At 56.1% G+C, this 15,293-nt stretch overlaps 1 protein-coding gene across 1 annotated transcript; it reads right to left on the reverse strand.

The window, feature by feature from the left end:
- Positions 1 to 366: 366 nt before the first annotated feature.
- Positions 367 to 12,117, reverse strand: LAMP1 (lysosomal associated membrane protein 1). The gene is made up of 9 exons (XM_043477760.1): positions 11,962 to 12,117; positions 7,028 to 7,149; positions 5,213 to 5,429; positions 4,942 to 5,100; positions 2,843 to 3,027; positions 2,254 to 2,379; positions 1,660 to 1,726; positions 1,398 to 1,568; positions 367 to 1,226 (listed from the first exon to the last, which is right to left on the reverse strand). Exons 1-9 carry the CDS (start codon positions 12,011 to 12,013, stop codon positions 1,087 to 1,089), a joined length of 1,239 nt encoding a protein of 412 aa, XP_043333695.1. The 5' UTR covers positions 12,014 to 12,117; the 3' UTR covers positions 367 to 1,086.
- Between the last annotated feature and the right edge of the window lie 3,176 nt (positions 12,118 to 15,293).

A 15,293-nucleotide genomic window follows, 5' to 3' on the forward strand; every position in this document is an offset into this window, starting at 1 on the left:
CTGCCCTGCAGAGACTGACCCTGCAGACAGGAGCTGCTGGGCTCAGCCCAGTGCCGCCCGCCCCCGCGAGATGGCCATGTTGGGAGCCCACGTGGCCTGCATCTGGGCTGCTGGAGGGCAGCCAGGGGCCAGCCTCTGCCTACTCGGCCCTGAGCACCCCTCCTTGGCCACCAATTTGTAGGACTGGGTAAGGAACCGTCTTCCACAGAGATCTGTCCCCAGAAAGCGGGCTCCCCTGCTGGGTCCTAACCAAAGACCGCCTTTCTCGAGTCGCTGGCCTTGGGGCAGCCCCCCAAGCTGACCTGCTGACCCAGCTCATGTACTGCCACCTCTCGTGGGAGCCAACAAAAGCATGAGGGAGGCCCAGACAGACAAACAGATGTTTTATTAGCATCGTTACGGCAACGTGTCCCAGAGGGGATCCTTGGCACACAGCCCATTGAGCTGCAAGCGATGAGCAGAGCGGAAGGACTACTGTACACAGTGCGGACAGAGGATCACCCCAAACCTCCAACAGAAAACGGAAAATCACTTTACAAAAAAGTAAAATAAAAATAACACCCATTTTTCTATTTTAAAAAGTGCCAGCTCTCAAGAGGCAGTGCGTGGGCCCCAGGACCCAGCGCCAGGTGCCCTGAGGCTTGGGGGCCGGGCCAGGCCGGGCGCCAAGGTTGAACTGAGGAGCCGGGTCTGTGTCTCGCCCTCCGCACTCACCGCCCGGCCACCACCTTCAACAAAGCCGTGGACCAGACCCTCCTTCTGTGAGGCTTACGTCTGAGTGAAAAGCCCCAACACCATGGTCTCAAGAAGCCAAACCAAAGTGGAGCCTGTGCCCATTTAGAAAAGCTCTTACCCCCCACCCCCTTAAGAGTCCTACTTTGGTAAATATTAACGTTTAACCAGTTAGCAAAATAGTTAACCCAGTTAGCAAAATTAACACCGTCATTTCCATAGTTACTCTCTTGTGCATAGTAAGTGTTGCCAGATGAACTTCACGTTGGATAAAGCAGATTTGAAAACCAGTTTGCAAGAAAGTGCCCCGACAGTGATCTAAGCCCAGGGAAGCGGCCGGGGCTGTGCCCGCAGCTAGATGGTCTGGTAGCCGGCGTGGCTCCTCTTGCGGCCGATCAGGTAGGCGATGAGCACGATGAGGACCAGCCCGGCCAGGGCGCCGCCCACAGCGATGGGGATCAGCATGCTGTTCTCATCCAGCTGGCACTCCTCCACTGCGGGACGGACAGACAGACAGCGGGCTCGCCCCAACGGCTCTCACAGGGAGGCCTCCCCAGCCCTGCTTGGAGGGTGGTGGGAGCACCCATGGCCGGGCTGGCCCTGCGGAGTCAGGGGCGCAGGCAGAGGATGCCGGGGCCCTGCTCCTGACCACCCTGCCTACTCACCAGGCCCAAACTTGCCCCCGTCCACACGGAACGCCTGCACCCACACTCTGAACACGTTGAGCGAGAAGGTGCTGGTGACCTGCAGGCGCTGCTCAGCGTTGCACTTGTACGAGTTCCCCGCAGTGGCCTGCAGTGCTCTCAGCGAGCTGTTGGTGGCCGTGAAGCTGCGGTCTGCAAAGGCAGTGGGCTGAGCGTGCCAGGCACCTGCAGGGCATGCGGGGTGGGGTGGGGTGGGGTGGGATGGGGGTGGGGGGGGTCTCACCTTTGGCGTCGGGCAGAGTGAGGTTCAGCTGGACTCCTTGCAGGAAAACCCGGCTGGAGCTCTCGTTCTAGAGGAGACGACAAACACATGGTCACCATCAGACCAGAGGGTCACCCGCTGGTGACGGTGACTGCCGGCAACCCCAGCCTCAGGAGGAAACTACACGGCGCTCGGGAGCAAGAAGGCAGCCTGTCATCTCAGTAACGGAACTCCAGGTGGCTCCTTACAGTCCCTGCCCAGAGCCGGAGTCTTCTAGGATAGGGGCTAAAGGAGCCATGTTCCCCAAAAGCCAACACTGAACTTTGCGGGAAAGCGTTCATCAGGAGCAGCACAGTGGTCCGCTGCAAAGTGAGGCACGCACGTCCACCAGGGCCATGTCTGTGCGTCCCTGGTCTCCTGCTGACTGGACTCGCCCCGGGCAGGGGTGCAGAGTGGGGGCACGGGAACGCCACTCCAGGACGGGGTGCAGACAGCACCCGAGGCCTCAGGTCACCCCAGCCCCTGCAGCACCACCAGTGCTGCGAGGGTTCTGCTGATGGACGTGGGCTAGGGGGCCAGGGGTCCCGCAGACCAGGCAGGGCTGGGGGGCCTCACCATTGAGAACTGAAGCAGCAGGAGCAGGAGGTTCCTGTTGGAGAGCTCCAGGGTTGCCAGCGCGGCAGAGCAGCTGCCCCCGAAGGTGGTGTTGTCGGGGTTGACATTGAACTCTCTGGTCACCGTCTGTGAGGAGAGCAAGGGCTCAGCTCCCCGCCCGCCAGCCCCAGGCGTGAGCAGGCAGTGGCTTCACGGCCCATCCACAGGAACAAAACCAGAAGGAGAGACGCAAGTCCACTCAGAGAAGACTGCTGGATGCAGACGGTTTCTGGTACTTCTGGCAGCCTTCCCCGGCTCTCATCGCTGCAGGAGGGGCAGGCCTCCGTCTCTCAAAGCCACCCCAGGCCCTTGGCCTCGGGGAGACTGTTATCTCCGAGGACAAGCAGAGAGCCCTGAGCACCTGGTGGACACTCAAGAGAGCCCGCCCTCTCAGGGCTGACACACCTGCCCCGAGGGAACGGCAGCTTCAGGCTCCGTGGCCTCAGGACAGCGGCCCGGGTGGATGGGGGTCCAGCTGAGCACCCCAGGACACACCACCCACGACCCACCCCAGGACCCAGCGCAGGGAGCAGGGCTCCGGCCGACCCACCTTGTTGTCGACTGTCCTGTAGGTGACGTTAAGCTGCAGCCCCATGCTGACCAGCAAGCAGGTCCCGTTGGTGCCATTCACGCTGTACCTGAACACCGTGGGGCTCGCGGGAGCTGGGGTGGGCGAGGGCCGTGGGGGTGCGGTCGGGGTGGCCGGGCTGGGCAGGTCCTGTTCACAGCGCGTCTCTGCGGGGACAGTGGGGTGAGTGTGCTCCGCCTCCAGGGAGCCAGGGCTCCAGAAGTGCTGAGCGGGAGTGGGCTGCCCCTGGCCCCTGACGCCTGCCTGCACTCCCAGCCCCTCCTGCTCCTGGAACCCTAGGGCCCCGGGTGGCCCCTCGCCCACAAGGACATCCTCTCGCAGAACAAACCTCCCGTGAAGTCAGGAACAAAACCTCAACCGTGTCCTGTGCCGTTGGGACGGTGTCTCCGAGACCATTTGAAACTGACAGTTCACACACTGTCTGAGCGCCTGTGCGCCGGGCTGGACACGGTCCCGAGGCAGCAGCACCCAGGCCAGGCGGGTACAGACACCGGACACGTGCCGCAGGCCGGCAGCAGCCCCGTGTCCCCCGGAGGGCAGCAGGGGCGGCCCCGCGGGCCAGACTCGGAGCCGAGACCCATGCCCAGGCCACAACTGCCGCAAGCCCGTCCAAGAGGCCACACCTAGCAGACGAGGGGGCCACGGGTGGGCGGTGACCCCAGTGGGGAGAGAACCCCATGCAGGAGGCCTCACGCCTGTGCCGTCCCTCCTTGGAGAGAGACCACCATGTGGCCACTGACAAGAGAGGGCAGCCCCTGCGTGGGGACCAGGCTACGTGCGGAGTCTGTACCCTCTGCGGTTCTGCTGTGAACCTAAAACTGCTCTGAAACCAGTACTCTAAAAACAGAGCGACACCTTAACAACATGAGTCTCTATGCCTGCATTCAGAGGCCTCAGAAGCAGAAGGCGGCCGTCAGGTAAGGCGTGCCCAGGCCTGGGCAGGTCAGGAGACCAGATGCTACCCGCCTGGCCTGACCTCCTGGGTCCACACAGCTTCCCTCTGCTGAGACCCATGCTCAGCTGCTAACTGCAAACCCGGGCTCCTGAGAGCACATGACCTGCTGCCTCGGGCACCCCCGAGCACCTAGACCCCAGCTCGCACCCACAGCCTCACGTGCTCTCTGCCCCAGGAGTAGCCGGGACCCTCCAAGGGCTGGCCTGACCAGGGCCACATGGCGGCCTCAGAACCTGCCCCTCAGCCCTGTGACGGGGCTGCGGGCCACGCGTCTCCCGGTCACGGGGGGCTCCCTTTAGCCCCCGCCCCGCCACTGACATGCCTGTGGGGTCAGGGATTGGCAAGCCTCCTCTGAGGAGGGCCAGGCGGTGGCTGCTGCGGACGGTGGCCGTGGGTGCCTGGCTCCACCACGCGAGCGCAGGAGCAGCGTGAGAGTGGGAGGGCGAGGGCCCGTGGCTGCTCCCCACAAAAGGTCGGTCACAGGCACGGAAAGCCTTACCTCACCTGTTGTGAAACAGTCTTTGGATTTTTTTTTTAACATTAAATCTCTGATCACAAACACCAACCTTCGTCCGTTGGCCGTGCAGAGCCCAGAAGCCTCGAAGCCCCACTGGGAGCAGGAGGGCCCAGGCCTACTGCCAGCCACAGGGAGGGCCACGGAGTTGCCACGCAGCCCAGCACCCGGCCACTCTGAGCCACCAGGCAAGGCTGGCACAAGGAGCTGGGTGGGGGGATGCCACCTCCCCCCATGGTGACCTGTGAGCTGACCAACAGGATATGAGGAGTCGGACGCAGAAGACAGCAGGCTGTGCGGTGCCCAGGGCACTCTCTGCAGACTCCTGGGCCCCCACGCCCCCTGAGAGGTCAGTACCCTCATCTCACAGGAGGGGGATGCGGTCTTCCCGACTGGCACCCTAGGCCCACCTGCCTGAGCGGGACTGTGGTGGGCGAGGCCTCTGTGTAGAGACCGCCCCCCCCGACCCCATCCACTCCATGACGAGGGCAGAGGGTCTGCCTGCTTTGCCCCGCACCCCATCTGAACCCAACCTCAGGGAGGAGGGCACCTTCCCCACAGAGGGGGCCGGGGCCCCGGCGGGGTCCTCACCCTCCCTGCTGAAGTTGCTGCCGGACAGGTAGGCCTGGATGACGGCGTCTTGGAGCGTGACCGTCACGTTGCCCATGTGGACCCGGGTGTCACTCACACACCGGTACGTTTTATTGATGTCGGCCTTGATGTCGGTCACCGACTCCACAGTCTTGACTCCTGTATTTTAAAAAATCAGTGTTTAACCCCTTGAAGTGCTTGCTTAAAAGCAGTTTAGATACTCCCCAACCCAGTTCTCTTCACCTCATCACTGGTCCACACCGGTTCTTACCTGTGGAGCTCGAATTGGGGAAAATGTCTGTGTCTGACAAGTTATAAGCAAAACGCATCAGCTGGACCTTGTAACGTGTTGCATTTCTGGTGAAAGTGAGGGTCAGCATGTGGCCTCTTCCAAAAGTGATCATGAGACTGGGGTCAGAAGCATTCTCTTTGCCACAGGAGCTGCTGTTTGACACTTCCGCACCAGGTGGCAGATTGAAGGACACGTTCTGGAACCAACACGACGACAGGTTACTACAGGGTTCAGAAACAACCACAGCTCGGAACCCAGACCCTCTCCACCTCAGACATCACTATCAATGCATACATTTGTCATAAAAACAAAAGACATGAAAGTATTTTATGTCAAGTAACAGACCAAAAAGTAATTCAAGTGTAAGATAAGGATGACCTAATTACTAACATTGTCTTCACTGATGTAATTTTACTTCACATAAGAACGAAAATAAATCTATCACATAAACGGAAATAATTCATGCTGGGCTCCGGGATGAGCTGATACTCTCAGGCCTTCGTGACTGCTACAGAGCTTATTTAAAGAACATGTCTCTCTAAACAAAGAGAAGATGAAGTTTACTGCAGAACTGTTTGCGTGAACTATTATAAGCAAAACGAACAACTACAGAACCACCGAAGCCCATCTTCATGACCTGAACTCAGCAAGTGACCAGCGAGAAGCTGTCTTAGCCCTGTTCTGTAGACAGACCACACCTGTGACAGAGATTTCGTGAAGTGGGAAGTCACATTACTGCAAACAAATGATCCCACTTGTGTAATACGATTAACATATAATGAAACAATACTTAAAAATTCCAACCCCAAAAAAGCGAAGTGGAAATTAAAAGGTGCCCGGACGAATCTTTACAATGAGAGGCATCTCTGTGGACAAAGCCTGCAGAGCTCCCTTCTGTCTGACAAGAGGAGTCCAGGCGGCTGGCGAGTCCAGGGGGCTCCGCAGGACCTGCTGGTCCTCCTCCTCCTGGGAGTCCTGGGCTCCCCCTGCTCTCCAGGCGCCAGCAGACGGCGTGAGGTGGACATGGGGATGGGTAAGAAAAACGGTGCTTCAACAAAGCACTGGCAACAAAATCTGATGTGAGGACATATTTACAGGAGCAAATGTAAATGGAAGAAGTAAGTGCAAAGTTCACAAACAGGTAATTAACGGAGGAAGAATCAACAGAGAGGGAGAAGGGAATGGCTCCCTGTGCCGGCGTTGTCTGGAGAACACCATGGACAGAGGAGCCTGGCGGGCTACAGTCCACGGGGAAGCAGAGTCGGACGCAATAAGCACGGCACAAAAGGCAGAGAAACGCTGCTTATCCGTCAGGGACCTCGGCCAGCAGCGAGCAGTGCTCCCTCTGCAGAAGTGCCGTGCTGCTGTAACAAGACCACAAGGGACGTCCTGGCAGACTAGTGCGGTCACCCTGCACCTCCAACACGTGTTCACGTTAATTCCTGCAGTGCAACAGTTTATCTAAAGCAAAACCAACAGATCAAAGAAAGCTCTATTCCCAGAGCTGCACACCAGGGAGAAAAAGAACACGAGAACTCGGCTACAGGTGACGGGCGAGCAGACCCGTGTCGTCAGCATAATGAAGCACTGCACTGTGAAGATAAAATGCAATCGTGAGGAAGACTGGAAAAGGCCCAGAGGGGAGCTGAGAGCAGGGCCCACGACGGTCTGCGTGACTGCAGCCTCAGTGAGCACAGGCCACCCCGTCACCACGGGACACCGCAGTGTGCGGCACGGTCAAGCAGGCCCAGCACACGCGCACACAGCGAGGTGCGCAGGCCCGGGCTCTCCTACCTGAGGCCCACTCCTGGTGTCGTAGATGGTCAGGAAGGCAGCAGAGAAGTTGGCCATGACGCAGGCGGTCCCGTTGCCATTCTTCACCACAAAAACTGCCGATGTGCCATGCAGGAGGCCTGCTGACTCCCAGAAAGAAACCACCATGTGACTTTTTGAAAATGTCTGTGGCTCACAGTTGCAGCAGCGTGGCTGTTACTGGGAAAGCTGCTTAATTGCCAAGAAGACCGGGACAGGCAGGTACCGAGGACTGGGTCCACAGGGCTCCTGTCCCCCCACACCCCTGTGACACTGTCCTCTCGAAAGCCGCCCCGTCAGTGTGCCAATCTGGGGTCACCCCAGGCCTAGACGGCCTCACGCTGGTTCCTCAGAGGACCTCAGGGAGGCGGGGCAGGGTCCTGGAGGAAGGACTGAACCTTGGAACCAAACGCTGACATTCTACACAAACGGTGGACCCATGCTGCAGCTCAAGAGTTGCCTGATTTACCTGCTGACAGGGCAGGAAAAGCCACAGACTAGAAGATCAGAGTTCTTTACCCTCTTCCAGAAGGGCCTCAAAACACAGGAACTCCATTGGCTCTGGGCTTGGCTGTGCGACCTTAGGACCCCACGCCACCTCTGCACCGAGGCCAAGTGCCCGAGGGAAGGGCGGAAGGGAGCTGTCCAGCCTGGGCGTGACTGCGGCTCTGAGCCAGGGCCAGGGCCACAGCCCGAGCAGACAGCTTAGCAACAGGTGCACCCTGATTAGGGGCACAGAGCTGAGCTGACAGCCATGCACTTCAGCACCTGGTTCTTGCACAGATGGGCAGGAATACATGTTCTGACCCTTCTAAACCCAAGCAGCTTTCAGCCAGCACAGGTGTGGCCACGTGCCAAGAGACACACCTCTGTGTTTCTGCAGCACAGGTCCCTGCACGCCCTTCACCAGGACGGGACACACACGCCTCTGACGGCTCTAAGGGTGAAGGCGACCCAGGTGGTGCACTCCGAGAGCAGCAGCTAGCTTCCCACGTGTGGTCCCTGTTGCTCATGTGTAAGTGACTCCAGTGAACCCAGTTCCCTCCACCCTTGCAACTGGCACCAAATAAAATCCTCAGAGCAACTATTATTTAGGCCTAAAGCAGAGAGGACAGACAGAATCCCCCACAGTCCACCCGTAAGCCTCAGGTAGAAGAAACATCAAGTTGGAGCAACAGAGAAAAGCTGCTACACAAGGACGAAGCCACCGAGGGCGTCACGGACATTCTTGTCTGTTTTGATTCACAAATTTTTAAGCTACTCCTCAGAATACTCAAGTAAGATGACACTGAAATCATTTCCAACGAACGAATACTGTTTTAAAAGGAGAGAAAATCCCATGATTCAGTTCTGACACTGAAGGTTTTAAAGACGCCTCTGAGCGCGACAGGGTAAACGCACGAGAGCCGCTGAGACGCCAGCCAGGCAAATGCAGGCCCAGCAGCAGAGGCAGACCCCGGGCACAGAAGACAGGCGGACACTGGACGCCGGCCAGCGCCCGGTGCACACGGACGCCCCAGGCCTGGGCGGCCCTGCCCTGCCCTGACTGTGGGATCCACGTGCCACCATGCGCAGCACCACGGGCTCAGCGGGGCAGGCCACTGCCTCCCACATCAGCTCCTACCAAGCTGCTCTCCTGTAAGAGTTCCTTAAATCACCAAACACTTCCTACTGACTCAAAGCCCTCCACTAGAAAACACTTCACATTAAATAACTTTTCAACCACATAATTCCCTCATTTAGTAATAAACATGCTAAGGACCTGAGCTTTCAGAGAACAAAGAAATATTACTAAAACAAACTTCAAACAGACTTCAGCAGCACTAGAGGCCCACATGTATTCTGGAGAGGCCCAGAAATTTTGCAATTAAAACAAGAAACCACAAGTCAATTTCAGTCAAGAGAAAAATGTCTACAACAGCATTATAACATAAAATTTTAAGAGAACACATGTATGCGAATGGTCAGAAGTTTCTTTTTAACTCTATAGAAACACCACTATCTCAAGTCAGAATGTTTCATAACTTGAGGAGTGTCCCTCCTGAAGGTCAGAACCTGCACCACGGGCAACCCCTCACTCAGGACTCACCATCATCCTCTCTCCAGGGTCCCGTGAGGAGTGAGCACCTTATTCCTTCAGAAAACTTCCATCTGGAGACATTTCAGTCTCCAAAACAAGCTGTGGGAGCATGCCTGCCTAAGGTGAAAGCTCAATCTTAAACAGACTCCTCCGTCACTCCTGGCCCCGTGAGCTGGGCTCAGAGGAACCACCAAACCCTCAGTTTAGGCACCTGTACAGTGAAAATAAGTGAGCCGACATGAGAGCTGTCAGAGCATCAAGTTAGCTGAAGCAAGCGGAGCGCTGAGAACATGGCGAGGGCCTGCCTTCAGAGTGAGCTGTTACCACTGATGCGTTCAGCGCCACAAAGCTTCACCTATCAAGCTCATCACTGAATCCGTGGCACCTGACACAAACCGTCAGGTAAGTGTTTTATTTAACGAGCACCTGTACTGTGCTTTGCAGGTAACTGATTTACTGTGACAATTTTAATAGGTAGACACTATGAGGACTCCCTTTCACAGATGGGGAGTCCAAAGCAGAGAGTTTACCACCATGCTCGAGATCACACTGCCACGATGGTGCAGAGCCAATCTGGAACTGGGCCTGCTGACTCAAGACCACGTGCCTGTCGAGCTCACCACACCTGAACACTTTCTCTCCAACACTCAGTGAGCAATGATTATGTTTCAAATTACGACATACTCACTTGAGATAATGAAAAAGATTGCCATCTAGAGGAACAAGTCAATAAATTAACTTTTTAAAAGAAATCACTTTCTAATCCAAGATCAATTCTTTTGAATCCAGTATTTTTATAATCAGTGATACATAATCATGTATGAAGACTTAAAGGAAGAAAAAGAATCACAACCACAGAATCACAACCTCTAAGACTACTGTGTACATTTCCGAACAGCTGACATGCATGTTCTGCTAGGGGGCACTGTTGCCAAACTGGACGTCTCTTCACAGAGGTCCTGAGCACTTAATGTGTGAAGCTGAGACAGGCTGTAGGATATGGAAGATACAGGCATAAACATAATCACAACACAGCTGAACAGATGCTCCAGAAGATGTGTAGGTCATACACGCATGGAGTCAAGTCTTTCGGACACGCGAAGAAAGGACTACCACAGCCTGGCATGGATCTAACAATATAAATTCAAAATTATGGACCTGAAACATTTAAACTTCAAACCTAATGAAGAATTGGATCGCCAACCTGCGTAACTGACAAACTCCCACAAGCGAGAGTAACATTATCAGTAAAAAAAAAAAAAAAAAAAAAAAAAATTTTCCTCCGTATTTTGTAAGCAACAGTTATTCATTTTGAAAGGGGAAGGTCATCCGGGTGACATCAACGGTCAAGAGTCCCATTACGTAATACTTGATCTATGTATCAAAAAGTTTCAGTTCACACTTGCCTAGCTTTCTACAAACTTTTCAAACAAAACTTAACTTTCTAGTTATTAATGCAGGATGACTTTGTAATTTAGAACTCTGAAACATCTTTAGAAAAATGCTTTTTGGTGAAATTGTGTATAAAAATAAACATTAAACAGATCCAAATCCAAGCTCTTAACAAAACTTTTTAAAATGGATTTTTAATCAAATATAAAACTTAAAAGACTTGACAAAATGGACATCAAAAAAGTAATTATACGCACGATACTCCAAGCTATCAATGTAGAGAAGTTATGGATTTTTCTCTTCATCAGGTGAGTTTTTAAAACATGAAACACAGTAATAAACTTGTAACGCAGGCAAGCTTTTCTAATAAAGAACAGCCAGCCACCCTGACACGACAAGACTCGTCCCAGGAACTCCTCACCTAACTCAGGACACCTGCCAGGGAGAGCAAGGCTCCAGGTTTGCTGCTGGAATAAGGTCACCCCTTGCGGCTGGTCTTGCAGCTCAAAGAATGCATTTTACACAACAGGCAAAACAAGAACCTGAAACCAAAATCCATTCCGTCACCAGCAACAGGATTTCAGAGCAGACATCTAGAATTCCCAGAAGGTAGGGATGGAAAGTGCGTCTCTGTCTGCTGAACTCTAGGGCGCTCCAGTAGCACTTTTCAGATCCTAGCACTTTCATCTTCCCGTGTCATGGGAACCAGGAGAGAAAGTGCCAGAGAGAGAGTTGTCAAAAGCCCTAAAGTCAAATCAAACTAGGCAGTGATTCCTGTTCAGTTAACACGGTTTCTCTCTCGTTAGGACAAATAAATGAGAGCAAAATCCCTCAACGGAGAAAACACCCGCAACCACGCACGACTCTGGAGTCATACACACGCCGCTCTTCCGACGACGCCTCGCTAGACATGAGCACAGCCACTGTGACGCCAGGCCCTTTGTCCACTGCGGGCTCCCTGAAACTCCCCAGGGTAACGAGATCGTTATAACCTAATGAGAACGCACAGCGAGCAAGCAACGTCAGAACACAGGTCAGCGCTTCGTGCCGGCCCACAGGGCCAAGGGTAAAGCCCGCAGGACGGGCTCTCCAGGCCGGGGTCGCCGCCCGCCCTGTCCCCCGCGGGGACCGAGGCCCGCGCCGTCCTCGTCTCGGGTGCAGCCGCTCGCAGCCCTCCGCGACCACCGGAGCCCCCAAGGGGAGGAGGCGAACCGCAGCGCTGAGAAGCCGCCAAGTCTCCGCCAACGGACCCCAGAAGCGGGCTCCGGAGCCCGAGAGCCGCCCCGGGCCCCTCCGTCCCCTCCGGGCACCCGCGCCGACCCCGCCCCCGGCAGCCGGCCCGTCCGGCGCTCCCGGAGCCTCCGTCCCCCGGGTCCGCACGGCCCCTCACAGCCGCCCCTCAGCCGGCGGACCCCGAGCCCTCGGCCCCCGCCCGGCGTCTCACCGAACAGCAGCAGGACCAGCGGCCGTCGCCGGGCGCCGCCGAGAGCCGCCATAGGCGCGAGCGGGAGCCGGGCGGGGCGGGGTCGGTTGGGCCGGGCCGAGCCGGGCAGGCGGGCCGGGGACTGACCGGGCCGGCGAGAGGGCAGCAGGTCCCGGCGCTGCGCCCGCTGCGAGAAAGAGACCCCGCGGCCGGCGGCGCCCGTCACGTGAGGCCGCACCGCTCCCGCGCCGTCACGTGACCTCCGCGGATCTCGCGAGAGCGCGCGAGCTCAGGCTCCGCCCCGCGCCCGCCTTGCACGTGACCTGCCCTCGGCACGTGACCGCTGCGCCACGTGACGCGGGCCTCGCCCGCTACCCTGGTCAGGTCCCGGGTCGCCGAAAGCGAAGGGCGGGCGGGGATACGGCCGGTCACCTGCCCACGGAGCCGCCGGGCCCGGCCCGCGGCTGCGGGAGGACCAGACTGCGGCTCTCCGCCGCGGGCCGAGGGTGGGCGCGCCTCGGCGGCCGTGCCATGCAGGGACGTGGCCTCGGCGTCGGGGGGCTCCTGGAGGAGGGCGGGGAAGTGGACACTCTTCCTGAGGGTCTCCACGAGGGCGGGGTGGGGGCCGGGGGCGGGGAAGTGGACAATCTTACTGAGGTTCTCCGCGAGGGCGGGGAAGTGGACACTTCCTGAGGGTCTCCACAAGGGCGGGAAAGTGGACACTTCCTGAGGGTCTCCACGAGGGCCGGGTAGGGGCCGGGGGCGGGGAAGTGGACACACCGGAAGCACGCAGAGCTCGGGCGTAAGGAAGGCTGACACAGTCCGAGGTGGAGGGGCCGTGGAGGGCTCGCTGACTGCCAGCTGCGACCCCTCCTAGAGCGTCCCAGAGGGGCCGGGCGGGGCAGCGTCTGCTCGGAAGGTTCGGGGAAGCCCTAGCCCGCCGCTTTCACAACCTTCCTTAAGTGCCTCTCGCCCACGCCCTGGTCCCCCGCTCGCCTCGGGACTGCCAGGTCCTCTTCTCTGGACTGCGGTCCGGCCGCGCCGGGCCTCTGCGGAGAGGCGGCCGTCCAGCCCTGTCCACCCCGCCTGCTGCGGCCTCGGCGCCTCCGACCACCCGCTCGGGAGCCGCCTACCGTCACCCCGCCCAATAGACTGTGATTTCCTTGGGGTTGTGGTGGTGTTGACCTTCCACGTGTTTGCTTTGTGTAGGTTTTGTCTTTTCCTTGTCATTCCTTTCCGGTTTACCCACCCTCCCCTCCAGATTCTAACACACAGCTGAGAAAGTCTGACGCTGAAGGGCTTGAAGACTGCAGTGTGGACTCACTGATGTCTTGGTGAGGTGCTTAGGGACCTTTCTGGATCTTTGCTGCTCTCCTGGACAGGGAAGACTCTCAGCCGGGCCTCACTTAAGAGAGAGGACGTTAAGAGGCTGAGGGAACCCCAGGCTTGTTGGCTTTTTGTTGACTAAAGATGCACAAGCTAGAAGTTGAGAGCTGTGCTTTATGCCTCTAACATTTTTAGGACTTCAAGCTTGGGGGACAGCATCTCAAATAGCCCAGAGAAAAAGCCAGGGTATATAGGAGTTTTTGCAACAAAGGGCAGGTAGTTCAAAGGTCAGATTATTGTTATGGAAAACCAGATAACCCAAGTTAAGGAACTTGGTGCTTTCTGTGTGTGAGAAGATGCAGGAGTCTGGGCTCGCTGACGTCTTGCCCTGATCTCCACTCCAGCTCTCTGGGGCCAGTGACCTGTGCTTTCCCATGCTGCATTCCCTCAGGACTTGTGGGGCTGGTTGCCGTGCAGGTTTGCTGGGTGGCGGACGTTTCCCCAGGCTGCACCGTCAGGGGTGGCTGCAGTCACTGAAGGATAATGGCCGAGACATCCTCCGTTGCTGATTTGGCAGGCTGCATTCTTAGTCCACGGTTTGTTCTGCTCTCCGGGGCAAGAATCTACTGCTACTGAAGAGTCAATTCGCTCGACGAGGTCTTGTTAGGTGTTTGGGATCTTTCCAGGTTCTTGTTTGTTGCTGTTCTTGGTGGGGCAGAGTCTCAGCGGCATCACTTGAGAGGACTGCTGTCTGTCCAGGTGCGCTGTGGAAAAGAAGAGGTGCGGAACTTCGGTCTCTGTGCCTTTACCGTGATGTCCTTCAGCAGCAACAGTTTGTAACATGATGTTCCTCCACTAGGTCATCATTTGAGCCCACATTTTCCTTACGAAGTAGAGTGCTAAGCTCAGGAGTAATTGGATAATTCCAGAACATTGCTCTTTTGTCTTGGACTTCCTGATGGTGAGAAACTACCAAATAATCTTAGTATGAAAACAAAAAGACCTATCAATTGTTGGTTCCTGGCTTGGAAGCCCCTTCCTGTGTTGAGAGACATTTTACCCTCTGAATGTGGGTGGCAGAGAAGCTGGCTGCCCAGGAACCCGTATTGGGTGTTGAAGGGCCTGCCCTGCCCTCACGAGTCAGGTCGGTGGTGAAGGGCCAGTGCCGCCCTCAGAGGGTCGGGTTCGCACCCTCGGCTGTGGCTCCTGTTGCCCCCTCGTGCCTGCACTCTCCTCGCATCTGCGTTCCTTTTGGAAACTCTGTGAGCTACCCAGAGTCCCTTTAGCAGGCAGTTTTATTTTCTTAGGCCCTTCAGAGCCCATTTTTTTGTGTCCAAATACCTAATACATGAGTTTAAAGTCTTCTCTTTTTAAAGACCCAAACAGTTTGTTTCAGCAAAAGGACCGGGCTTTTAAAGCAGCAGAAAATGAAAGATTTATCAGAAATTCTATGATGCTGTGTTTTCATACAGTATGGGAAATAACATGGTGGAATTTCCTTATTTGGTATTGTTTTTTGTTTTAATCCTTAATTAGGGTTGGGTCTGATTTTTTTTTTTTTTTTTCCTTTATGGCTGAGCCGGGAGGCTCTTGGGACCTTAGTTCCTCGACCAGGGATCAAACCCATGCCTCCTGCAGTGGAAGCACAGCCCTAACCACTGGACCGCCAGGGAATCCGCTCTATTCTGGTTGAAGGAAGGATGTGGAAAACCACAAGGGACTCCACACCTTCTGAATTCTTTTGGAGACAGCCTTTTTATTTTTGTTATTTAAAAAAAAAAATATTTATTTGGCTCTACCAAGTCCTAGTTGCAGCATGCAGGATCTAGTTCCCTGACCAGGGATCAAATCCAGGCCCCCTGCATTGGAAGCACAGGGTCCTAACCACTGGACCGGAGAGAAGTCTCAGAATGACGTCTTTAAGGATTGGCTTTGGTAACAATGAGCCGTGTAAGCTCCAGTGAAAGGCAAGGCCTCTTTACCTGTGAAATAACCCACCTCTAGCGCTGTGTGGGCCGGTTTCCCTG

This window comes from Cervus canadensis, chromosome 9, assembly GCF_019320065.1.
Source record: "Cervus canadensis isolate Bull #8, Minnesota chromosome 9, ASM1932006v1, whole genome shotgun sequence".
Classification (NCBI taxonomy): Eukaryota; Metazoa; Chordata; class Mammalia; order Artiodactyla; family Cervidae; genus Cervus; species Cervus canadensis.